Genomic DNA, 27,500 nt, shown 5'->3' with positions numbered 1-27,500 from the left:
CGATGTGTGCTCTGAGTAAATATATGCTAAAATCTTTTGGTGCCTTCCTTGATGGCAGGCGAAACGAGAAACGACTATGCAAAGATTCGTTCGTTGCATGCCAAAAGATGGTATAGTAACAACGAGCCGCAAGGTTAAGGATTACGTGTACCAAGGAAATATTGATGAGTTTAAGGGAAGCCGAACTTTATAGGTGATTGAGAAGATTGCTATAGATACATAAAGAAGCCCTTTTCTTGAACGTACCGACCGACGGGAACCTAAGACTTAGTCTGAATGTTTTTGTCATCACTGACTACTGTTGTAGTAGTATCCATAAACATAAAGGGATATTTATAGAATTTTTACTGATCATATTGAACGACCCCTATAATTAAGACAACTTATTTACTGTAGCAATAAACGCCTTGACTAGTACGATACATATTGTACATCTTTGATCGCTTGACCCTTGATGCCGCGATTGTCCTTGCCAGAAATCGATTTAAAAATAGGGCAGAAGACCCGCGTAGTTTACCTCACGTAATGAATTTCTGATACATCAAGAGCGTCAAGATTATCGGAGTTTTTGTTAAAGTAAAGTAACACGCTGTGTCAACAATACGTTGACAACCTTGTCAACCCATCAATGTCGGATGATATTCCCACTCCCTTGAATGCTATATGATAACACGGGACTATGACAAGGACACGAAAGACATCAGATCTATTCAAACTAATACCCGAATCGTAGTTATACATCATACGATGCATGGGGCTTATACACTGTAAAGTGTTGATATATTCATAAAAGCAAGTCTAGCATACAGAGAAAATGTAGCCAAAATATTCAAGAGTGTTTGGCCATGATTAACGACACATTAAGACCTTATATTGCTTACGGAAGTGACTCAACGTCTTTTCAGACTTCCCATATGCTAATGAAATTTTTAAAAGGCAAACTCCTGTTCCAATAAAAGTCCCTTTTCATTTTAGTTATTCATCAAAGAAAGTACAGCGCTATCAATGGCCAAAAATGGATTAATAATGAAGTTATCTGCTTTTCAAGTTTTCAACACAGGCGAGGGTCCGAAATATTGAAGGAAAGCCATCTTTGCTAGGCACTCTCAAATTCTTTGAACATTCCTCTCTCCTTCAAGGTTTCACCAACTAAATAACCTCTAGTGCGCTCATTCATTTGTGGAAATTGATGGGGAAGAAAACGTCAGATTCATCTACTTTTCGTAGAGCGCAAATCATTCTAACACAGTTCATCTACAACCCTCAAGTTTACGTTAAGAAACCTTTTTCCACCCACGCAGTTTAGGGTGAAAATAAAAAAAATAAAAATGGTACGTGTATTTTAAACTGATCCCAGGTTACCCAGCTGGAAGGCTTCTACGAGCCCATACAACATAACCTCGTCATCGTTGGGTGGCTCGTGTTGCGAGGCCCGTTTAAGCAAGGAGAGCTCCGCTACTTCGACATAAGTTTGCCTCCTACCATTAACCCCAAGTATCAGAGTAAACTGATAACGGGATTTGTTGGGAGCTGTTTTTTTTGTAAGTTCCAAAAAAAAAATTCGTGGCTGCCGTATACAGCTGCTACTCTATTAAAAGCAAGGGGTCGAGGAGTCTCAACCAGTATCTCCCGTTAGATACCCAAAAATAAAGAAAGGAAAACAGAACATTTTGGTTGGGACTATTTTTCCACGTTTTTTTTTTAGAACTTACTGAAGTTTGGAAAAACACTACGTTGAAGGGGAAGTTCCTCTATTAGAAGAAAAATATACACAAAACGTAAGGTTCATTTTTGGAAGACTAATATCTTGAAGTTGGACAGTGTGAATGCGGCTTAAGCCACGGTTAAACCGCTCAATAATCTGAAGAAATGTAGGAATTTTCTCGCACCAATCAAGTCTATTCGAGTTAAGAGAACTTGAGGAAGACTATGTGGTGAAACTCGCGAAGTATAGAGGGTGCGCCGAGAGCTCCGGTTAATGCTAAGCAGAGCTGACGGATCTGTATACTCTAGAATTCCGGATGAGCGTAAGAATTTAAGAAAAGGCGCTTATCGGCACGGATTAAACCAAGAAAAGAAGACCCCGTACAGGAAAAACCTAGAAAGAAAAGAGAGATCTGCGGAGAAAAGAAATCCCGAATGAAGACAGCCACAGAGAAGACTAAAGAGAAAATAACAAGATGAACCACTCTCAGAATGAGTCCACAAAACCTTTAAATTGATGCTAATGTAACACGACCTTTCATAATTGTCCACAACGGGGTTAAGTGAAACACTGATCATTAAATGAATCAGAGTTTCCGGAAATTTACGGCCAACTAACTAAGAAAAGAGTAGGAAGTGTTGTTGACAACCATCAGCGACGATAACCGATCTCTTTGATATGGGCACTGAACGTCCATGTGTGACGTCCACAAAATGAGTAAACCCATGGAAAACCAAGCTGCGAGCTACCCCAAAACAATTTTTCACATCATCTATTATCTTCTGTATGAAATTAAAAATCACGGACACGCAGATTCTTACTGAGATCTTGATAACTAAATGGTTAACTATATCGCAAAATCTTCCCTTGAATCGCAACTATCAGTCTATCACCAAATGAGTTTGGGGATGAAACTGAAAAACACGGGGAAATTTGGGGGCGGCTGGATTAGATCGACTAGCAAAGATTGCCACCCGAGCGGAAAAGTCGGGAAAACCTCATCCTTCACGGAATAACACACCACGGCACCAAGCCGCGGTATAAACTAGGCTCTGGTATAATCAAATAAAAGAGGAAAACCTAAAAATATATATGGTACCAAGGAGACAACTGCACGCAGCTCCAGAAGAAGAAAAAGGAAGAAGGCCTAATACAGAATGCCGCCTTCATCGTCCGTGGTTAGTGAGAGAGAGCCGCGTGGAGAAGGATATTAGGATAAATGAGAAAATAACGGAAAATAACCTATAATTTGAATGGCGGGAGAGAGTGGATGGGGAGATACTCACCTACTCACATCAGGCAAAAGGAACGTTAAATTGGTTCAATGGTTGCCATAAAGAGCCGTCGTTTACTACATAGGGTGAGGTGAGGTATATGGGAGATGGTGGTCTTTAATTAGGGAACAGGGCTAGCTTTCTAGCTAGCTAAAAAGACGTCGTCGTCATGCCGGGTCGTTTTGTTCTCCTATAAGCGACGATTTGCTCCCCACCCCGCAAGAAATTTCTCCTCCATCTTTGATGTACATCGACTAAGATTCCGATTCCGTCAAACAGAAGTTCCTTATGAAATGAGAGAATTGCTCTAAATGTAATTATTGGAGAAAATGTCTTCTAACACTGGACCAAAATTAGCCTTTTGTTGAAAATTCTTTAAATTGACCTCTCGGAGGAAAATGTTTTCCAAACGCGGATCGACATTGACTTGGAGAAAACTACTTCTGAAACTGCCTTACGATGGCAAATCCTTCTAAAAACGGACACAAATTTGCCTTTTGATGGAAATTGCATTTAAAAACGGACACAAATTAGATATTTTTGTTGATAATTGGCATATGACTTGAGGATTTCATTCATGTTATGGATTTCTTCCGTCTATATTATATAAAGCAATATATAGGGATCTAAATGAAGCCATCAAGACTTCGGAGGTCGCTTGCTGGATGGCAACACGCCTTTCTTATGTCCCATCGTTGCCGGGTTTTTCCGCAAAGAATGAAAGTCATAGCCAAAGGAGAGGAGAAGAAGAAGAAGAAGAAGAAAAAACATAAAGACCTAGGCTTTTCGACTCAACGTCTCAGCACCCAAATTGCTCTTCCAATAAGAGAAATCGGTGACGGCCGTTACTGTGCCCAGAAAAAACGCAATTAGAAGTTTTCCTACAATGAAGCAATCGGAAGTCAGTATACTGCGACTTGAGTAGGTTTTAATGAGCTTACGAGCGAATTTACGTTTGATTTCTCAGAAAAAAAAAATGAGACTATCTTTTAAAACAAACCAAACGTATACAAACTCGAGTCCATTTAGAATAGTTAAAATATTATTACAGATCGAGTGGCGATAAGCCATCTCTAAATCTTCCTAACCCTTTTTAATGTCTCGCAACACTGAACTGCACTGCAATGCAGCGAATCGATAAAAACTTTGAATTGAAATAAAATAAATTCAAATTGTTCCATTAGTTTAGGGACAGTGATTTCGTTTGAATAGATAGGATAGTATATATAGAGGGACCATGGATATGGTCGAACGGGGAAAAGAAATTGAACCTTCGGTATTCCCATTTAAAACGAGACCCAATCCTTTTGGAAGGCTTATTTTTCAGTCAAAGCCAAAGTCGATTGAGATTGCGAGAAAAAAACCCCTTGGGTTTTCATTCCGTTTCTTTCTTGCACTGTATAGCTTTATATAAACCGAATTTCTTTTTATGCTTTTCTTTGCCGTAGGCTGTCAGGGTGAAAAACTGAAAAACCCAGGATGGTATCGTGGGTTTATTCAATAACGAAAAGGTCTTCACGAGTCGCGGAAGCAAATGGTCGTCTTCTATTTTATCTAATAGTGAAAAAAGTATGGGACATTTTTCCCGCCAGATACAAAAAACTGTGAAAATTTCGTTTCTTCAAGCGTGAAATTCAACTTTTGAAAAACTGTTTTTGATACGATAACAATTTCGTATAGATAGAAGAAAGAAAAACTCGAACCAAACTTATCAAGATTTACAATAAGGAATGGGATAGAATGATAAATCTGTATGCAAAGGTCATGTATTGGTTCTCTAATAACCTTCTAAAGGTAAGGCAAGATACAGTTATCCTCTTCTCCCAAGCAGCAACTCCTTCAGAGCAAACTTACTCAAACCTCACAAATTTCCCTTACTTTCCTGAATTTAACTAAAAACTCTATATTTCCCTTAATTTTCCAGGTTTGTATAAACCCTGGTAAATGATCATTTAACGTCTCTTCCAGAGGAGAAAGGTGTAACGTAAGGAAAGAGCGTAAACTCGTGTTACTAAAACGTTTTCCACGCACTGAAATTTAAAATTCAGTCCTAACATCTATGCAGAATAACGACGGACCCGTCACAGATCCACGAAAAGATAATATACATACAAACTAATTAAAAGGCTTTCTTCTTATTTGTCTTAAGTTAAAATCAACATTCACACAGGCTAACTTTGAACAAAGAACTCATCCGGAGCTGCTATTGAATTGGACGCAAATAATTCTGAATACACAATCACGAAAAACGTTCCTTAGCCTAGCTCAATTTGTAAAACTCGTTCGATAATTGTAAAACTGAAAGCTCGCGAAAGGCGGTCATTAATTCAAGATAGAAACCGATAGAAACATTGAAGAAACGTTTCTTTCAAAAGGAACGGGGAAGAATTTAACGAAGGTAAAAAAGAATAAGGGCTCTCGACAAATTAATTGAACGAGCGTGAGAGCCAAAAAGAGAGAGATAGCGATAGAAGGTAAATTGGTAAAAAGGAGAAATAACCCTTAGGCGAAATTCGACAAAATTGGCTTTTTTAAAAAGCGTGAAAATTACAAACGGGGCCGTTCTACTGGCCTAAAGCTAGATACTTGTTAAAATACTTCTTAAAACATATAACGACTATGTTGTATTACCAAATGTAGGTAAAGAAAAAATTTCGTATTCATGATATTCCAAGATAGTTACCAAGAATGTTTGGGTCACGGGAATTGTCGTCGAAAGACAAAATGGCTTATTCGCATTGCAGTCATTATTAATTTAATAGGGACACAGCAGTAAGTGTAAAACCCCTCCTAAAAAACGTCACACTTCCGCTTACAATCCCTAACTATCCTTCTACTTCATAAAATCCTCCATCATGTAGATCCGTCTGAAGCCACGCCCCTTTTTGCTGAGCCACACGCTAATTTTTGAGAATATTTTCAAATTAACCATAAAAGAAAACTTAATATCTCTTTACAAAGTTCAATTAACTTTCTCAATAGTTTTACTTTGGATTTGGTGGAGAAACTCTACAAACTAAAACCAGTAAGACTGAATGAAAAGGAATTTGAAACTTTGGGAACTAATAACTTCCCAAAAGCAAACGTTTCTTAATACAACAAAGGGTATACTTTGAAATTTCCTATAAAAAAATCGAAATCTAAGGAAAGAGAGAAGGTATAGATACGGTTATAACGGGAGAAGGAGAAAAGTTTCTCATTTTGAGAAACAATTCCATTTGGAAAAGCTCACCGTGAACCAACTGAGAAAATTGGAAATTCGAAGAGGCCGGCCGACGGGGCAATTTCTCATTTTCCTTCTAGCATCATTTTCTTTGGATAAGGGGGGTATGTGGGCTGGCCAATGACATAACTACGGCACACGCAAAGACCTATTATTTTGGAGGGCAAGGCCGAATAGCGGCAGAAAGAGAGCTATAAGCGGCAAAAGAGCAGAAATCCCAGCATCCCCCGACGATATCCCGGGCAACCTGTCGAAACCTTAGATGGTTCTCATTTATCCCAAGAGAGACTGTAAAACCGTGGCGCCATTCGTCAAATAGGTAGAGCGCGAAAGAGAGGCCCCCAATACACACACACACACACGCTTATGCACTTCTGTTAGGAGTACATTCAATTTCATCAAGAATATTGTTTGAAAAGAATTATATTCTGCGAAGGATTTGTTTAAACTTCTGAGTTTGGTTTGGGGCGTACTTAGGTCAAACTGTTTCACTTCCGGTTTCCTTGTTTAGGTTTGATGCCAATCGATAATGTTTATCAGCTTTATGGATATGAGTTATATACATTTACTAATTAGTCGTCGGGAAATAATTACAATTGTTGCTGGGTATAGTAATTGTGAGCCAAGAATGCGCAGAGAGACAGGATATTCGATGATAATATAGTAGTTCAATATTTATGGGAGAGCTGAATATACTCGTAAAATTTAGAGTTGCCACTGCACCGAAACACCATAAGAAAAGTCTTCAATGATTCTACACGCAATTTGTTATCAACCAAGCGGAATTTGTTAAAGATGAAACCAACTTGAGAAAAAGTTGATGCCTTTCATTTTGCAAAGTAAAGTTTTGACAATTTCAGAAAATATTTATTTCGAAAGTTCACACCGAAAATGTTGGTCAGAAAAAATACACTCATCTATAGGCACACATTTGAGTCAAATAAAAAAAATGTGGCTAGAGTGATAGGAACTTCAGATTGGATATGCAGTAATCCAAGCATGAATCATTCATCCGAACAGTTTAAAACATAATTTATATTACCTGAACATTTTAAATCTCGTAATTTGTGGAAATAAATTGTTCAAAATTTAAACAATTCGGATTCCAATAACTTCCAGCACGTACAATACCAGAGAAAATATAGCAAGAGGAATAGAAAGTTAGCCAAGACATTTCCGACGTCTCTACTAATCGGAAGTAGGTGCGGCCTTCTGAAGCTTGGGTTTCTACTCCTCTTGCTACATTCTCTCTCTGCATTGCTAAGTCAATAGAGCAAACTATGTCTGCACGAAAAAAGTAGAGGACTTTCTCCAACTAGCCACGAATTATTTTCAAGGCCTCGTTCGATTTTCTTTTTCCCCGGACAGCAAAATGTCTGTCCCTTGAGGCGTTCGGTTGGAAGGAGAAGAAATCTTAAAATACGCGAGAAGCGAAGAAGAAGAAGAAAAGCTATCACGATGTAACGAGGAATGCTACAAAGCTTAGTATAAATTTAATTTGTCTAGTACAAAATTGACGGAAGATTTTCGATTGATTATTATTTTTTTTCTAAACGGTTCAAAGGCGAGAGGCGACATATAACAGAAGCTAAAGGACGGATACTTCCCAAATGAACTCAAAAATACAAAAATATGGGAAAATTGCAACTGAAACTCCTTTATATAGTCTGCTACCACGAACTTTCTGGTGACGTCGCACCCACTATGATTAATTAGCTAAAATGTTACTGGTCTAGAATTGGACGTACGTTTATTACTCGCTTAATTGCCAGGGGTCCACGGGTCCAATTTTGAGGAAGTCAGCCATAAAACCACTTCTAAAACCTTCCCCTATAGTTCAGTTAAATTCGGTACAAATTGAGACTGTGCATAAAGAACAATCAAACCTGAACTTCCTCAAATATATATAAGATAGAAAAGGGAATATAATGATATGACAAATGTCCGACCCCACGCGAAACAGTTACTAGTGTGGAAAAATTGGATGAATCTTCTGGGAAATAAATTAGAAATAGTCTTTTTATTTTTCTTTTTCTGGGTTTGACGAGAATCTATGGAGCATAAATATAATAAATGGTTTATTAAGAAAAGTCTTCAGTCACGATTCCTTCTTACTTATTAGATAATTAAAAACAGAGGCGCTGGTTACGAGACGAGAATTACTAATTACGTTATACGTGAATGTTTTGGGGGAAAATTACTTGGAAAATTGGCACGGGGAGGGCTAATTGAGATGGGTCCAATATCAAAGCGAAATTATTCGGCTCATCGAAGGTCTAATAATCGAATCCAATGTTCCAGTTTTCCCAGCATGCTATAGGAGAGCGTTTGGTGTATAATCAATTCGGATTTAACGTTACATCGAGTTTTAATTGGTTTCAAGAGCAAAGAGTGGGTTCTGGCGAGTAAACACGATATACGCGAGTTGCTATTAAGGCATAAACAAATTAACGTTTCGGGTTATTACTACTCTGAAATGTCTAATTATTTATTTCAATTTGGTCATAGCTCAAAAACAGAAGTAATAAATTACCACGGGGTCATAGTTACAGATCGTAAATGTCTTTCAAGAGATATTTCCAGATTGCTACCAAAATAATTGTTAAAAACACTTATCAAATAAAACACCCTAATTAAAACAACTTAAATTAAATTCTTTACAGAATGTCGAGACCGCGTCACTGATGTAATAAGGAAACCCCTTAAACCATCGTCATCCTCGGGAAAAAAAGAAGAAAAAAGCAAGAAAAAGGGAAAAGCCAGAAAACCCATTAGATGCTAACCCCAAAGAATTTTTCTCGGCTTGGTCGATCTTAATTCGAAAATTACTCAACCCTTTCCCTAAACCCATTCCCTTGGTCGGATTTCCCACACTAGAATCATCGTATTTGAAAGTATAAGAGAAAGCCAAAGAAAGGAAAACTTTCTCTCTCTCGTCCATTTATAAAGAAAGAAAAAGAAAAAGCTAATTTTCTTCGGGAGGGTTTCAAGAAAAGCTTATCGAAGCCAATGCCGAGTCGGCTCACTTTTCCGGTGTCTGATTTCATTTCATTCATCCCCCCTTTACTCCCCTACCGTATTTAAGCGCGCCAATACCGTAATAGGAAATAGAAAAGCCAAGAAGCGTGGCGGGGTTAAAGGTTAATCTAGGTTTAGATACGGAAACTAGACCAATGGGGTAACAAAGAAAGAAACTTGATCAATTCTAGCATAGGTGAAAAATCTTCATGGGATTTCATCCAATTTACAGTTTATCCGCGAGACATTAGGAAGGTAACGAGAAGGGATTACGATTAATGATGAATTTATTTTCTTTCTCCTTATCTTCTAGCTCTATTAGCATCGGCTGGTCATTGCCGTTTTATTATATTAAAGAATATAACTTTCTAATGTGTCTGACAGCTTATAGTTTGGGAAGCACGATTAGTACAGTGACTTTTAGTTAATTAATAAAATTGTTCGATGAACAAAATCATAATACTAAAAAACTGATTATATCAATCAAAGAACAACCATAATTACAAGCCAAATCTGAAATTAAGTTTAATTTCACACGTTAAAACCTAATTCTATTAAGTCCTTACGACCTTACACTTCAAGAGGTCATACTAACAGACTTTAAACAGGGTCAAACGTTATATTAACTCTACCGAAAGACTGCCCTTCAACTCACGTCAAAACACAACCATACCAACACAGAGTGGTAGACCCTACTTACTATATATACAGAATACAAAACATCTGGATAAACACAAAACAGGGAATTCCCCCGAAACCTAAGCTAAATCTAATAAGTGGATATTCCATTCCTGAAGATGTAATCCCCAAGCTTTAAAACAAACTAAAAAGTATGGGTGGTATCGTGGTCTCTTAAGAATATTCAAAAAATCCTTGTACAAGTACCTCTTTTCCGGGTAGATCCAGGACCCTGTTGGACATTGAGGTGCCTTCTCCCGAAGGGGTACCCGATCTCGACCGCGAACCCGATCTATTAGAGGGTCTATTTTTAACTCCATCCATTTTAAATGAGGTTCTTCCGTTTCCTCGACTAGCTAGCTAGCTTCCTGAATTCTTACTCTTCCAAAAGTTTATTGTTAAGTCCGAGTTTAACCGATTTCCGCCACTTTATCTGAAGTTAGGTAAAGTTCGACAACAATACTCATGTCTACCCTGACGACTTGATCGCGTTACAAGAAACAACAGAGGGATACCGTTACGTTACAACTGTTCTTTTCCGAATCGAAAAAAGAGAAAACAAGAGAACGGGGCTCGTGGAAAGCGACCCGAACGCCAGAGAAGATCGTCAGAAACTGACTGAGGAGTGAGGAACAGCCAAGCCAACGCCTCTCAATTTTCACTCCCGCACTGTTCCTAACATACACCTCACTCTCCTCTCCTCCAAACTCTCTACTCCCTATTCGTAAGGACTGGGGAGTTGCGTAATATTTCCTAGCTAGGACCCTAACTCGCCTTTTGGAAAATATTTTGGTATATAGGCCTAGATACACATTGTGACTCTGATTTTCCTTGGACATAGAACCGACTTTCCCTTCTTGTAACTCCGAAATTTACTTTTTTAGACAGCTTGCTTTTAACATAGTGGGATTTTTTCGTCGGGTAAATTAAAACAGAAGTATATAATACTTCTCTGAGAGAGAAGTGTTCCAGCACAAAACGGGAGGGTAATTGTAACATGATTTACATTTGGAACAAGGTTACTAAACCGAACAAACATACGCGATAAATAAGTTCCCTCATCATTACTCTATTAGTGCTTAACTATTTGCCAAGGCGCATGCGCTTGGGGATTTTTGTCCCGCGTCAAGACAATCAAGGTTTGTGGGTTGATTGCGGGGGATTTAGTACCAAACAGTTATAGAATTCACCCCACGGTACGATGCCCCTCTGAATTAAGTTTTCTGAGCGGAAGAGCAAAGAAAAAGGGGTGAGCATGGGAAGCATCATATTACCTAACTAAAGCATTAAAGGGATCAGAGTGTCACCCTTCTTCTTTATCCCCTTCCGATTACATGCCATTGCTTTAATAATATGCATTGAATATTCTGGGGTATCATAATTTTTCAAACAATTTTGGTGTTTCTTTAGCGACTTAACACTAATAGCCCAAAATATTATGTGGATATTTTACATAATTTGCCTTAATATTACGTCAAAATTAATTCTCAAGCACGAGCCCAAAATAGGGATTCAATTATTGGTTATTTCATTACGTGGTAAACTGTGATTATATGGGATGGTTGTATAACTGTTCAACCAAGGTGGGGCCTATTGGTCGCGAACTAATGGGTTCAGCTATTTTTCCATCATTACAGCGTGGGCAGGTCGTTACCATAATGGACCAAATATTATGCAGGAGATTGAGATAGTAAATTACCCCGCATCATAAAGTAGTTCACAAATAGAGCACTAAATTTATGTTCTTAAGGAAAGAGGTATGTTGATAGGTTAGCTATGAAGTTCGCGACATATTACACGAATGGTTTCTACAATCTAATGCGATAGATGAATGCCGCGATTTTAATCACAAGTCAATGAAAAATGGCGCAATATTGCAATGGGGTTCAAAGTTCACTATGAAAAATGGCGCAATATTGTAATAGGGTTCAAAGTTCACTATGAAAAATGGCGCAATATTGCAATAGGGTTCAAAGTTCACTATGAAAAATGGCGGAATATCGTAATAGGGTTCAAAGTTCACTATGAAATATGGCGGAATATTGTAATAGGGTTCAAAGTTCACTATGAAATATGGCGGAATATTGTAATAGGGTTCAAAGTTCACTTTGAAAAATGGCGCAATATTGTAATAGGGTTCAAAGTTCACTATGAAATATGGCGGAATATCGTAATAGGGTTCAAAGGTCACTATGAAAAATGGCGCCATAGGGCTCAAAGTTGACCATAAAAATTGTTAAATTAGAATAGGCGTTGAAACATTGACATTGACCAAATGAGTCATGGTTGATAATTAAAATGGGGGTCAAGTTTTTAAACTTAAATGGTTCTATATTCATATAAAGGGCAAGGGTTGACCAGATAATGGTGTAACATTGTTTTAAGGCCTATGTATAGTTATAAAAAAATTGCGCTTACCTTGTTTGCCAAGTCAAGGAGATCGCCACTTGATCCAGGTACTGATTCCCCCGCAGCTTCAATTAGTTTCTGAAGAGTGTTGGGTTCAGGGCTCAAATCCCTGGCTCCAGAGTCAAACTCCCAACTTTCGTGCTTCCCAGAGGCAGCCCCTTGGCTCGTATCACTACTCATGGGCCAGTTTCCACCAGTACTACCACTTCCTGGTGCTGGTGATACTCGAAGAGGGGTTACATCTGGGTCATGGCTTCTACCCTCATACTCCTCTTTTTCCTGCTCTTGGTCTTGCAGCGTCAACGCGTTGATTTCATTCATGAGTTGCATTCTACGCCTCAAAAATTCGCTGTAGGAAATGCGACCTTGTTCATCAGCCCCTAATTCAACCATGATTTCTTCAACACAATGTTCCAAGTTGAGCTGTCTGCACACAGCCAACAGATCTTGGCTTTAATTAAGAAATAGCAATGTTTCGTGATTAATTTAAAGGCTAAACATGAACAAACGGCAAAGCTAGCTAATTATTATTAAATTAGGGGACAAGCTCACCTGTCTATGTATCCATCGCCATTTCCATCGCATGTTTGAAATAGCCGTCTAATCCGCTCTTCTTCCGGAGTTGAACCCGAATCACTGCCCGTTGATTCACTGTTCGCGTCACTCGCCATTTTAATGGTATCGTTCTTAAGTCACGTCTCACCGAATCCTTTCGATATGATAATGGTATCCACGACGGCCAAAAAACCATAGAACAAGCGATTTAAACATAATTGTCAGACCAAGGCTTAGCGCTTTTAACACGTTCGATTGGTACTACAAATTAGACTTAATTAAAAAAGAAAACGCTACTATGAGATTAAACAACTAGATAAAAAAACCGAACAATTGAACGCGAAATTACATCATGAAACCACTCATAATTAGTTTACTTTTATCGAAAAATCTAAGCGTCGCGAAGCTTTACAAGTGCACAAACGCCATTGATTACCGGAAGCTGTCGGCCGACAGCCGGAAGCTTCAAAATCCCTGGGGGAAAAAAATGGAGGGAAAAATTTAGAAAAAAGGCGCAAATTATCCACACCACTATCGCCATCTGGGTTTAAAATTACAAACTAAAGATGTAAACATTGGCAGCCATTTTAACGGGAGAAAGTTGTTTTTGTTAAATATTTTATTATAAGGCCGAAAAAAGGGGAAGTGAAACGTGATGCAGAATTTCATCCATAAAATCATTACCTTTTTAGCGCCAGCCGCCAGTTATTGTTACTTCAGTCCCTTTAAATTCCCCTTTTAATGTCAAGGATATTATAGAGGCGAAACAGGGAATTAGCCTTATTCCTGATCAGCGCCACCTACCCATAGCGGCGACTTTGAGAACTACTGTAAGCGGCAAGCCAATCAGATGTCGCTAAAATCTGGTGACGTCACTGACTGGCACTCTCGGGTCTTACCAAAAATGACGTCACCAGATTTTAGCGACATCTGATTGGCTTGCCGCTTACAGTAGTTCTCAAAGTCACCGCTATGGGTAGATGGCGCTGATCAGGAATAAGGCTAATTATCCTTATAGCATTTCCGTATCCACTTTTGAGTTAGGGGTGTGGGCGGGGCTTTTAGAAAGAAAAATAGGGAAATATAGGATTTCAAAGTGTTTAAGCAAATAAAGAAATTTAACACAAGAATATTCCATAATTTTAAATAAATTTAATAACACTTCAATATTTACAATAACCATTTAGTTATCTGTTCATTTTTGTTGCTGCTGTTTTATTTTTATTTTCTCTCACATATTCTCCTCTGCCTAAAATGTTTCGAAATACCCACATAATTATGTTTCTTTTTGCAATACCATACCCATACAATGTGCTTATGACATATTTATATAATTTCACGTGGTGTTGTTTGTGAAGGCACTGCAACCTTTAAATTATACCACAAAAAAAAATTATAAAGTGAAGATTTGCATTTAAATACGTTAGCAGTTTTTCCTAAAATAAAATTAATTATAGAAAGATTAAGAAACCAATAATACGTTTCAGGAATTAAATTAAAAAAATATATAAAACTTAATTTGTTAATTACTACTACTAAATTTTAAACAAATCAATCATTCTAATATTGCTTAGTTCGGTATAATTAAACTTAACTAAAAGGAAAATAAGCACATTTTGTATGAGAAATGATTAACTGCATGTTCGAGCCTCGAGGGTTTGTTTGTTTGTTTGTTTATATATATATACATATATATATATATAATTTTGTATAAATTTCCACACACTTTTAACGAGCTCCGTTTTATCTAATTATGGCACGTCAAAATATTTTTTTATTTTTCTCTTTTACGTTGCAGATCTTAATAAATTTTGTTTTTATATAATTTTCTGAATTTCTTTTTTTCATTCAAATGGCATAGGGGATTGATTGTTGTTCTTTTCCATGGGTTGTTTTTGTTTATTTTGATGTTTATTTTAAATAGGAATTTAAAATTTACTTCTCCATCTCTCTCTCTCTCTCTCTCTCTCTCTCTCTCTCTCTCGTTTTATTAAACTTGTATGAATTATGAATCTTTACGTTTGTGTTTGACCGGCCGGCAGTACACATTTACGTAATGTAACATACGTATTGATGTTTATGTTTATGTTTATGTTTTTCATTTCTCAACGGTTTATTTATTTATACCATATCACATTTTGTAATACTTAAAAAAAAAACTTAAAAATCACCAACAAACACAGGGGGGGGGGAAATTAGGATTATAGGCCTATACCTCTCTCGAAAGATGTTATAAGTTCGTAACACAGCTATAGTTTTCTGATTAAATGTATTGATGGTAAAGAACACGAACGAAGGAAAAATGAAAAAATTGATTCTTTTAAATTAAATTAAATTAATTTAATTTAATTAACTGGAGGAACCATTTATAATTTAAAAAATATATTTTTTGAGCCATTATAAGTACACAGCCTAATTGATGTTGGTGTGTTAGATTAGAACTGACCATCTTTTAAATTATATGTATATATAAAAAAATCTCTATACGATTATAATCTCAATGAGCTCCTTGACCGCCGTACGCAATGCAATGCATTGCATTCATTTCACTCTCGGGGATTTGTTTTAATAATATATTTTATGGTGATTTTTAAGGATACGTTTTCATCGTGCATCCTTTGTGCATAAAACGAAAAAAAAAAAAATATATTAATTAATTAATTGATGATAAATAACGTCAAGGGGGGTTGGGGGATTTGCCACTATTGATGGATGGTTGGACGACCTATTGCACCAGTGTTTTTTATTCCTTTTCCATATTTTTTTTTTTAATTTTGCATTTGTTTCGTGGGAGTTGTTAACTCCAAGTCGGATCGTATCCTTTCCAATCGGCGGGAGGAGCTAAATAGACTCTCCTCCCTTTATGCACAAACGCTATCACACCTCTGTATCCCGTTCTTGGCACACCGGACTACAAAAGCCATTAATAATCATTGATTAAGTTTCTGAGATTTAATCCCCGAGATTCTTTGAATTCATGTTTAAAAATCATAAATTGAATATTTCCAGGTGTGCCCTAACTGTCAAAACGAATAGAATAAACTTGTTTTTGAAAATGAATATCTATCACCAACCTTGAGATCATCCATTAGTCCTAAAGCTTTGGCGGTTTTTTTAAATGATTCTTTGGAGTCATACGTCAGGTGAACGGGATTAGAATGATCTATGACGCCCTTAAGGATTTGCGATAATGTTACTAGAGGCGTGCCGTAGACTTCTTTTACAAAAGCAACGTCGTAATTGTCCTGTGTACAAGTCAGAAGAAATGGAATCAAGCTCGGCTTTTCATGGAAGTTTTCATCAAAATACCTTTTTCAGATAACTTAAATCCTTCTTCAAAAAAGGCACGTGTTTGTCATTTAATTTGATAAACTTCAAATGCTTCTCGTAAAATAGTCCACTGAAAGTTTCAACAAAGAAATAATGATTTAATTTCTAATTCGCAGACATTCTGCGTTTTTATTGAACAGATCCTTCATATCATGTATAAAGCTGAAACTTTGTCGAATTACAAATTCTTAATCTACAAAATGGTACCCTTATCATTTGGACAAAGTGTATTCAAAATGGCGTCTATATCATTTGGATGAAGTGTATTCAAAATGGCGTCGATATAATTTGGATGAAGTGTACAAAATGGCGTCGATATAATTTGGATGAAGTGTACAAAATGGCGTCGATATAATTTGGATGAAGTGTACAAAATGGTGTCGATATAATTTGGATGAAGTGTACAAAATGGCGTCTGTATCATTTTGATAAAGTGTACAAAATGGGGTCTGTATCATTTGGACCCTGATAAAATCTGCTAAACAGCGTACTTATCATTTAGATAAAGTGAACCATATGGTATCTATATCATTTAGATAAAGTGAACCATATGGTATCAATATCATTAAGACAAGGGGACATATGGCGTCTATATCATTTAGACAAAAAGTACAAAATGGCGTAGATAAAGTGTAAAAAATGGCCAAAATGGCGACTATATCATTTTAATAAAACCTGCAAAATGTGGACTAAATCACTTCGATAAAATCGACAGTATAAAAGATGAAAGCCGGAATAGTAGTTCTGATTTTTAAGGTTCAACCCCTTGACAACTCAAACTTTACATAATGATAAAGTTAAGACTTCTTGTCAAACATACAAAAAAATATGAAAATAAACGTACTTGCTAACTCCTACTTTCCCAAATGTTTTTGTCCTAGAAAGTTCGGGTCTTATGCATGCACGATCTTTACGTTGAGCTGGTTGTCTAATCCAATCGTCCCAAAACCTAATTACAATTATAATAATTTAACAAACACAATTAGTGGAAGTAATATAAAAAAAACTCGCAATAACATTTTGAATTCATTTAAATAATCAAACATGACGTACGCTTTAGGCCATTTCGTTTGTAACTCGGACCATAAATCTTTCGTTAACATCCAGCCTAATCCGGGGAAGAAGTCAGAGCGGTATAATAACTCTAAAAATAGACAATAAAGTAATTCGTTAAAAGCCGCATATTCATCAATTCAGTAATTGCATTAACATAATTAATACATAAAATATTTATACCGGGATTATCCGCTACTAAATTTTGTTTCCCATTGTCATTCCACGCGGAAACGCACCAGAGCGTTGGATCCGCTTTTAAAATGGGATGTAGAGCTAAAAAATACTCGAAGAAATCTGGCGCTATATCTAAATCATCTAGAAAATTAAATTACATTCGTTTTTTCTTCAATAACTTCATTTAAAGACTTAATTTAGGTTAATAAAACACAGTTTTGGATATGGTAACACTTTCTCATATAAATGAGGATAGAGGGAAATGGCTTAACTTATCAATGACTACCCTTTTTTTCCCCTCAAAATGGCCCCCGTGCGAGACTAGTGCGGGAAGATGGGTGACGTTTACCAGGGGAGATTTTAACCCCTTCGTATGGTACATTATGTTCTTCAACAGCAAGTAGGCTTGTCCGCGTATAAATATGTTTACCCCTTTTACAATTCCAATATGTGTTGTTAAAAAGATCAATATAATTCAATACCTTCTACGATAATGACTGTATCAAAGTTAAACCAGTGAAAAGTTCGATTAAGTGCCCAGCCATAATGCCTGGATATTTTATAATATCCTTTGAACTTTTTCTCCTTGCCAACTAATGGAATGTCACTTTGGTCTGGCTGCTAGAGAGAGAGAGCGAAACAAACCACGCTATTAAAACCGAACTAGAAACATCGTTGCAGGTGGTCAACTAAATTCTACCGAAATAAAAAAATATCAGATGACAAATAATGACAAACGGCTGCATTAATTCAATATTATAAAAACTGTGAAATATTATCTTATCTCTTTTAACCGCGTGTTTTTATTCAATAGTTTATAAAATTATTATTCAGTAGAGACACGTTTTTAAAAATTATGTCTCAGCTGCCGATGTTGATACCATATTTGTATTCATAAATATAGGCCTAGCTGTTCCAACAAATAATTTTATTCATAGTAAATATAAATACCAAATTTCTAATATACATGGTATTTCTGATAAATCCTGCATAAATTAAAGGGGATGTTTTTTAAGCGATTTTGAATCGAAAATGTAACTAAAAGATTACACGTGTATAAGTACAGTCAAAACTACATCGTATACACCGATTACATATCATTTGAATAAAACTTCCACGTAACTTAATACACGACGCATTTTAGCATTATTGTTAAATATTGTATGTAGGCCTAGTTTTACATTTACAATTATCGATAAAACCTATTAACCTAAACTCACTAACCTGAATAAGTATAAGTTGGTCCCCGTAAGATTTAATCGCTTTAGTAGTTGGTTCATGACTACAATCTTGACTAACTACAATAGGGAATTGCACGGCGGAAGGTCGATACCTGTTTAATTAATAAATTAATAAAAAACCGCCATTTAATTAATATTTAAAGCAATTAAAACTAATCATTAAAAGGGGTTAAAAGAATGACGTGCGTGGACTTACTTTAGAAGCTGGTCCAAATTTCTTTTAATAGTCACTCGGTTACACGCGAAGACCAGAACTCCTATGATGGGTTGAGAGCCCGTTGACCCACCTTCCGCGCTGTTATTCTTCAAGTTACGGTTCCACTGACCTTGTAAAAGTCCTGTATCGTTAGCGTAAAAACGTGTTAATTTTAAAAAAAAAAAAACACGCGGTCTATAAATGAAACAAGAACAAATATAAAATGCGTATTGCATAAGCTGAAACAGGATGGAACAAAGCCAGACTGAGTTAGATATAACATTTACAAATTAACAATTTCCTGCGAAGATTAAAATGATAAAAGAATGTTTAAGTAGGGAGGCATAGGTCCCGAAATTAAAATTAATATATGTATTTTAAAGTCTCTGTTTTGTAAAGGGGAGATGAAGGAACAAAATGTTCTAGGGGACACTCGTAAGCGTCAAACAGAAGGAAAGGGACACAATTTGGGACATAACACCTCAGGGTTGAACTCTAAAATAACGGAGACCTTAACAAGGCGCAATGAATGGGTCGCATTAAGGGGAAACAAACTGGACAATGAACCTTAAGGGCGATTAAAAGGACACTAAATACGATGAACTAATAAAGCGGGAATTCAAGCATAGGAGAAACAATGGTACAAAAGGCAAATTAGGGAAAAACCTGGACAAAAGAAAAATAAAATTTGGGCAACTAAAATGGAGATAAAAGAAAAGCCACGGATTAAATTAAAAATTAGATACATTAGCCCTTGAAATCTATTCGGAACTTTTAGGCGATTAAAAAAAAGGGTTTAAAACAAATAAAAAGGCATTATCACGACTTCCTCTCATCACTAAAACACGCCGCTTACACGAATACACTTATTATTAAAATTATACGAATATACCGGAATATTAATATTAATAAGGCATTAAGTAAAACGATAAAGGAAACGAGTTAAACGATGTAAAAAAAGTAACTAAAAAACACCAGACTCACTTCCTTGGAAAATTTGCAATTCTCTCAAAATTTCACGGTTTGCTTTAAGTTGTTGTTGCAGCTCGTGCTCAAAATAGTCCAACTGTTGTTGGAGCTTCGTGCTACGTTGAGCCTAAAAGAGAAATATTTAAAATGTATTTTTTATCTACGTGTCTATAATAATATAATATAGGTTATGGAAACTTATAAGGTGGCCTTTGCTTTAAATCTTGATACCACACGTAGATATAAATATTACGTAATCGTAACTTTTTTCTTGTTTTTGTATTTTGTTTTTTAATGTTTTTAAAGGACTTTAAAACAGGGCAGTACGCCACTTAAGATAATTAGGAACGAAGGCACGCCGAGAAAACAAAGGACTTCGGGGATGCAACGAGTCAACGACGAAGGGGAAAGCTTCTCTATAGCTAATTTCATCCTTTTTCTTTCGCTTTCGAAAATTGGAGACAATCTTAAGCCTTCCTTTAATATTAAAGAAGGAAAAAAGGGGGTTACAATATACCGTTACACTAATAAAAGTAAAGTTTAGGGTTAGTGAACTTGAGAGCAAAAAAAGTTCTACAAGTTAGAACTTAGAAGTCACTAGGCGTCAACTTGAGCGACATAATGTACTAACAAATAAAATTACTTTTCGAGCGTAATTACTCAGAAACAAACGCTCAATTCGAAGTGATATTCACTATCAACTAAGAAACATTAACTCGAACTTGAGTGAAAGATGATGCTCTTAACAAATTACATTTTGCCATCATGGAGAATTGCCAATGTAGGAAGGAAACCTTAGTTCTTTTTAAGCGATCAATGAGCATTAAATATCTTAACCCAGTCAAGTTTTTGCATTGTGCATTGCAAACTTTTCAACAAACGTTGCTAGTCTCCATACATGAAATTATTAATGCATATCTAATTGGAATCATTGTGTACGTGCCATTTTCACTCAACGTATCTAGGGGAAATATTTATATATAGAGAAATACCGTACTATATATGGCAATATTTTACATTCTTCAGAGTCGTTCCTTCGTTATAAAAATCAGTCCCAAACCAGGGGAATACACCGACTACATCCCTCTAATTATATAACTCTATAAGTGGAATTTTTAAAGGTGACAAAGGAAATCCTTACGTCCTCGTCTCCATCGTGTAAGGCTTTAATCTTCACTATATGGACGGATACTCTAGAAAGGCCATGTTGAACGCGATTTAGGGACATAATAAAAGTTCCTCTCTTATCAAAAAATAATTCAACATGTCACCTCTAATTTCTGGCGATATACATTATGTCTTAAACCCCTTTAGTCAGTTTGTAGGTGAAAGAGAACACTGGTGCCTATACAGTTGAAACATTTCAACAGTCGAAAGCCTTGTACTATAGCAAAAGGGACAACCAAACCTAGCTGTTAAAAGGAATGCCAATTTTGATACAAGGTTTCATATTAAACTTTAAAACTCCTTTTCACGCAGTTATTTTGAATATAAGACACGGTCATCAAGTTAGTAAACTTTCCATTGTTAAATATTTACCTTACAAAAGGTAATAAAAAACGTTGTTGTAACCCCTATAGTATAAAAGTACATCGATGTATCCGCGAATCAATAATGTAATACCAAGAAGTGATATCTAGTTTATTGGGGAGAAGGTATAAATTCACCACGTTTCAAGCTCTTTATCTCCAGTCCAAAGGTAGGTCCGGAGTTAATCCCCGCCGCCTCTAAATTACACCAGCATCTCATTGGTTCTTGAAAACTCGTGCACGTCAGCGCGACGCGAATGACGAAAATTACGTGGTATTTTCCGACTGAGGAGAGTGTAGCGAAATAGCCCGCCTCCTTTTACTCCCCCCCCTTGTATTTCGAAAGGGGGACTGGGACTATGGCCCACGCGAATACTTAGGCATCTTATAACACTTCTCCCAAATAAACTATAGATATCACTTCTTGGTAATACACGCTCCCAATTTTAAACAAAATGGAGTTAGAACAATCTTGCAATACAATACCCTATAGTATACAAAGCAATCGCGATTTAATAACCTTCGCTAAACTAGTGTAAGTGGGAGGAGAGAGAGAAAAAAAAGGAATAAAAGAAGGTTCGAGCACTCTTTTATAAGAAGTTTAACTCAATACTTGACATCGCAATTCTACGATTTATAAAGGGGGGCTCTCCTCTTTCAAAGGATCAAAAAATTTATACAGAGATTGGAAATTTGATTCCAGGCGATTTTGCCCGCCCTCTTTTTCCTAATATTCTTGATCTGATACGTGGTAGTCGTGAATATTCGGGGATAAAAGTAATCCTATTTATTGAATGTAGTACATAAGAAAAGTGATATTATTACATCCTGTTTTGCATAAAATTCGTTTTGAAATAAACTTCTTATTGAGTTTCCCCTAAACAAGATGGTAGTAAATTAACTGCGTGAATTTTATTCGATCATTTGAATAAAAAATTTATATAAAATAAAAATTCTAGAATTTTCATTAGAATTTACAAGGAGGAAGGATTAAAGATACTAGGCCTAGGCGATTTCGACTAAAACATTTGAGGAATCTCTTGACTTCCACAGTACAACCCAACCATCCTCACAGTAAAATCGATTCAGAACCAACTTGAAGAAGAGTTACCATAACCTACGAAAAAGACGGTATACGGGCAATTTACGTCGTAAATTCAAAAAGTGTCCTTTCGAAATAAGGTCCAACACTTTTATTTCAACACGTACTGGACCTAGCCTAAATGGAATGGAAAGCGTATCCCCCTTCAAAATAAAAACTTTTTTTTTCAGAAAACACTGTCCCCCATACCATACCATACCAGATAAAAAACCATATAAAACTTCACCGCTAAATTTTAACTTAAGTATATTGGCCTAGGTATTCCATGTCCCATCCTATACCCTAAATAAAAAATAAAAAAACAACATAAAAATAATAAAAAAGAGAACGTACACCTTGAGTATCCATAAATTTTTCACTAAGATCTTTTCTGGAAAAGTCATCAATAACGCTTAAGACCCTTCCGGTCGTGGGTAGTTTAGGTCGTTCGATGGAATATGGTGGACCGTTATGGGCCAACAATATCAGGAAAAACGTTACGCACGCTAAAGTCACCGAAAACCAAATTAACGTCGCGTTCAAATCGGATTTCCTGACGTTCAAACAAGACCTATAAAGATGATACTCTCGAATTTTTTCATCCATTTTTATAAACGATGGTAGCTGTGTTCTTTCTTTTTTTTTCAACAAAACGGTCCGCGTTATTATCACATTGTCCGCGATTTTAGGTTATCGATTGAAGAGTTTGGTAAAGGAAAAAATATATTCCTTATTTTTTTCCCCGAGTTCGAAGTTCGCTTTTGGTGCGTGGTGAAGAGCAAAGTCACGGTATTTCCTGGCAATGTAAATCGCCTAACTCTTTCCTATTCATTTTTTTTCCGCTTCCTTAAAAGGGTAAGAAGCCGAGAGAGAGAGAAAAATCGGTGGTATTGAAGAAGAGGATCCGCAATAAAAGAGGGTACTTTTTCAATAAAAAATAAATTGAGATTTTTCCGGTGATTCCGAAAGGTAAGGTAGATTAATCCCATATAGGTATCGAGTGAGAGTGTATTTAACTTCGTTATAACGAACGCGAAAGATTGATTATAAAAAAAAGTCTTCCAGTTTACACGATATACTAGTTAGCTTTATTTTTGAAAACAAAGGTGCAACGTTTTAAGTACCTTTGTATACGTGGTCGTGATGGAATTACGACTATCCTTACAGTTATTTTGGAAGTAAATCCACTGCAGGTAAAGGTGAACTTTCATTATAGTGTAAAAATTATACGTCGGAACTTAGAAGCCTTCCTTATATTCTAAATGTCATCCTTCAAACAAGAAATACAGTGTTTTGATCCATGCATGCACGACTTCTAAAAATCTAAGAATTTAACTACGTTCGTTACTTGTTATTATAACTATACCAAAACAGTAATAACACCTACCGAAAATAATTTGCACTTATTCAAACGATAACGATCGAATCGAACATAAAGGAGGCTTCGATTAACGCGACACAAACACAGTTCCAAATACGCAATAGTCGATACAATTCACAAGAAAAACGGAATGTAAACGCAATGAATTTCAATTCTGAGTTAAAATAACTGAAACCGCCCTTTAAATAAAGCCAAAACCAAACCCTATTCCATAATTGATTTCAAATGGCGGCTGCATGAAAGGCGAGATAATATCCAACACAATCCTATGGATTTCGATCAACACAATCCCGAAGCGAACACGAGGTAGTCGCGCGGTAAATATAGAAACAAATCAATAAAACACAAAACTGAAAACAAAACCGCCCGCAAAATGTAACACGCCGTGGTCAGAATTTCAAAAAAAAAAAAAATATTGTAGATCGAAAACCGGGGTTGAATTTAACTCTTTTCGATACAGAATCGAGGAGGGATTGAACAAAACCGAACCGTTTCCGATGCCAAAAACAATTGACAAAGTGAACTAACTAATAACGCTGTGGCAAGGTAAAAGAGACCCGCTTGTACTCGTATCCCATTTGGTTCTGTTTACTAACCGTTATTAAAAAGGAGTGGTCACACACTTAATAACGGAAATTGAGAGTTTTTGGTTCGACCAATAAGTGGGTGGAGGAGACCAACAACAAAAACGGAACGACTAGACAAGAACGAAACGTCGTTCTATCCGTCAACCGTTTGTCAATATAAAATATTTACGCTAACTCGTGTCCGCCGTCATAACGCTCGACGGGAGATCTAGGAAGTCCGATTAGATTGAAGAAGGTGGCACATGTTTAGACGATGGTGTTGTCTCCAATAGCTTAGGAGGTAAAAGCGAGCGCCATATAATCATTGGAGCGAAGAATGTAGGCTTCCGAGACCGATTCCCCCCTACCCGTGACCATAAATTGCTATATGCCTAATTTGGCATTTTTTTTTTTTCTCTTCTCTCTTTCGAATGTCACCTGTCAATATTATCAAACTGGAGAAGACCTTTATACGTTTATGGTAACGCGGTACACTGACTCCGTATGGCGAAAAAATATTTTCCTAACTGGGTAAATTTACATAACACTTGCTAGAAAAGAAAAGATAGCACAAACCGCGGTATAACTATCAAGAAAACGATGAACCAACTAAATTTTTTTACAATACATCTTCTTTTTAAAACGGTTTGTGGTTTGTTATGTTTGTACCCTACGTTTATTCAAAAATTTGTTCCTATTTCCTACATTTTTCTAGCAAGCTAGCTAGCTGGTTGGTTATAGGTGGATTTTGGAATACTTCAAGTAAGAAGTTTTAAACTTCGTTTGTAAGGGTTCTTTTCTTTTAAGAGAGTAAGGTAAGGAATGACCAAAGACCTCACGACTACGCAAAAACTCTTATCCGGTTATTATTTTTTTAATGCAACAAAAATAGAAGAAACACTTTACGAAGACCTATTTTGTCAGTTGGAAAAACTCGTTCTCAATTTGACTTTTTTTTCTTTTTCTAAAAATATACAGGGTGTTTCTAATAAGTTTGTCATAAATTAAGGATGGTGTTTTTCGGGAAATCAATTTTGAGTCGAAAATGTAACTTCTATCTCCATTTTGCCGCCCGAGCCACTGTTTTTGGAGTTATGATTTGAAATCTTAACTTGAAAACAGTGGCCTGGACGGTTACAGAACATTTTCGACTCAAAATCAGTCAAAGAATATCCCCCTTAATTTATGGCAGACTTATCAGAAACACCCTGTACATATAGGCACAGAAAAAAGTTTGTTTTTGAACGAAGGAGGTTGAAATTTTTGGAAAGTGGAACGAGCGAGCTGTTTAAAAGTTTTCGATTATATTGTTTTTATAAATTTAGTTTATAATTTTATTTTCTTTTTGTCTTTGTAAGTTAAATGGAACGAGGTGGTAAAATGTGTGATATTTTTTATCTAAGATTTATTTATCTAAGGAATGTTCTTCTTACAACAATGTAAGCAATATTTATTAAGCTCTGTTATGGTTGACGTAGTTTATGAAAAAGGTTTCAGGTATCATAAGCATGCTGGGAAAACGTTACGTTGTTATCGCTGTCATTTGATACAAGCTATAAAGTTACTAAAGTTAAATAATTTATTTATTTTTATTAGGATAAATGCAAATATTAATATTTCAAGAGTTAGTTATTTATATTCAGAATGTTTCAACTTTAATACATACGGAATGCGGTAAAGTTCTTTTACACGTACATATGCTATAAATCAAGTCACGATTTTTTTTAGGGTGTGAAACGTTAAATTTTGTTCGTGATTAGTCCAAATAAAATGGTGAGGAGCTGTCAAAGGCTTAGTAATGCAGACTAAATAGGAAGATGGACTGCAAAATTAACCGAGTGTATATGCTAATTCTCGCTTGTCGTTCTCGAACTAGCTCGAGCTGTAAGTCCGTAGTATTAAGAAATAAGAAGTATAGGTAATGTCATAATTATACCGCTTCATTTAAAATTAAGAGCGTCGATATTATTGGGTGAATTGAATAATTTCATGGTTAGATTCAATACAAAACGGGTAATATAAAGATGCTCTATTCATAAAAGCCCCGGATAGCTGCGGGGCATCGTGGAGAGCTCGAGTCTCGAGATGATGGTAAAGGGTTATAGCTTCCTCGCATTATTGTACCCATAGAATCGCCATTTAAAATCCACGAAAACCCTTTTAACACGTGGCCCTCTTTTATACGGACAGGATGCGGATCATGCGGGAGTTTACCAGTGTGTTAAATATATTTTGAATGAAAATATATTCCGGTTTAACAACATGCTGGTTTATTAATTCCTTTTATCCAGATATGAGTTATCCTGTTTTTCCAATCTATGGAGTAGTAACAACGGGAGTGGTTTTTTTTTTAAAGTTTGTATGAGCCCTGATTTATGGCCCCTAAAAATTAAATAAGTAATTGAAACACAATGATTTCTAATTCAAATAAGGGGTCTTCCGTAAAACAATAAACTTCAAAATGTCACAGAAGTTACATTTTCGAGACAAAATCGCCTACAAAACCCTAACCTTTTTCTTTAATTTAAAATAGATAAAATAATTTCAAAATGACATATTTATAAATGACCCAAAGGTCCCTATAATAGTTTTGACGAGAAAAGAAAAATGCACACGTGACGATCTTGTAGATCTAGTTCAAACAGTTAACTTCTTCAATATAACACGTGGGCGACAACACTAGCTGATAATAAAAGCAAACGAAAACTATATTTGTGAAAACAAGCGAAAAGAACACATTTCCAATAAAATCCAACAGGTTATTTTTCTCTTTGTAGGTGTGGACGTGTAAAATGGTTTAAATAAAAAAAAAAGAAATAAAAGAGGGTCGAGCAATATCTTCTAAAGTAAACACACAGCGGATCGTTAGAAATTTCGATCGGGAGTATTAAAAGCCATTAGGCCTAGATTGAAAATGGATGGTTTCAAATTTAGGGAGGGAAGAGTTAGTGTGTCATCCATTATAAAATAGATACGGCCTAAAGGAAACAGTTAACTGCGCTACAGTATAAATCACGCCAGGAACTTAGCGCCAGCAGCCCAGGAGCACGAAGTGTGTCCAAAACGAGACCGAGACCAAGAAGGGATAGATAGGGTGTGGACGGAGGAGATAGTC

General features: G+C 36.2%; 2 protein-coding genes across 7 annotated transcripts in view; both read right to left on the bottom strand.

Annotated features, from left to right (window-relative positions):
• LOC149609974 (colorectal mutant cancer protein) overlaps positions 1-13,325 on the bottom strand; it is a 40,252-nt gene extending 26,927 nt beyond the window's left edge. Inside the window, exons 1-2 of one of the 3 annotated variants that reach the window (XM_089860039.1) lie at positions 12,860-13,325; positions 12,317-12,758 (exon numbers count right to left, since the gene is read on the bottom strand). In XM_089860039.1, coding sequence (XP_089716165.1) covers positions 12,317-12,758; positions 12,860-12,978 — 561 coding nt within the window. In that variant the 5' untranslated portion in view covers positions 12,979-13,325. Of the gene's footprint in view, positions 1-10,105; positions 10,488-12,316; positions 12,759-12,859 lie in introns of those variants that run through there. The other 2 variants (XM_089860040.1, XM_089860041.1) reach the window with 2 other exon arrangements.
• A 669-nt stretch (positions 13,326-13,994) lies between these two features.
• The window catches only part of LOC149609973 (alpha-1,3-mannosyl-glycoprotein 2-beta-N-acetylglucosaminyltransferase-like), a 30,708-nt gene continuing 17,202 nt past the window's right edge, over positions 13,995-27,500 (bottom strand). The window contains exons 3-12 of one of the 4 annotated variants that reach the window (XM_089860045.1): positions 19,844-19,955; positions 18,860-19,001; positions 18,647-18,755; positions 17,905-18,043; positions 17,429-17,563; positions 17,246-17,336; positions 17,037-17,141; positions 16,172-16,262; positions 15,937-16,107; positions 13,995-15,773 (exon numbers count right to left, since the gene is read on the bottom strand). In XM_089860045.1, coding sequence (XP_089716171.1) covers positions 15,660-15,773; positions 15,937-16,107; positions 16,172-16,262; positions 17,037-17,141; positions 17,246-17,336; positions 17,429-17,563; positions 17,905-18,043; positions 18,647-18,755; positions 18,860-19,001; positions 19,844-19,955 — 1,209 coding nt within the window. In that variant the 3' untranslated portion in view covers positions 13,995-15,659. Of the gene's footprint in view, positions 15,883-15,936; positions 16,108-16,171; positions 16,263-17,036; positions 17,142-17,245; positions 17,337-17,428; positions 17,564-17,904; positions 18,044-18,646; positions 18,756-18,859; positions 19,002-19,843; positions 19,956-27,500 lie in introns of all 4 variants that reach the window. The other 3 variants (XM_089860046.1, XM_089860047.1, XM_089860048.1) reach the window with 3 other exon arrangements.

This window comes from Phalangium opilio, unplaced genomic scaffold (genome assembly GCF_054372755.1).
Source record: "Phalangium opilio isolate 3A_F unplaced genomic scaffold, DU_Popi_V2 ptg000344l_1, whole genome shotgun sequence".
Taxonomy (NCBI): Eukaryota; Metazoa; Arthropoda; class Arachnida; order Opiliones; family Phalangiidae; genus Phalangium; species Phalangium opilio.
Note: the sequence above shows the minus strand (reverse complement) of the source record. Positions and strands in the feature narration are given on the sequence as shown.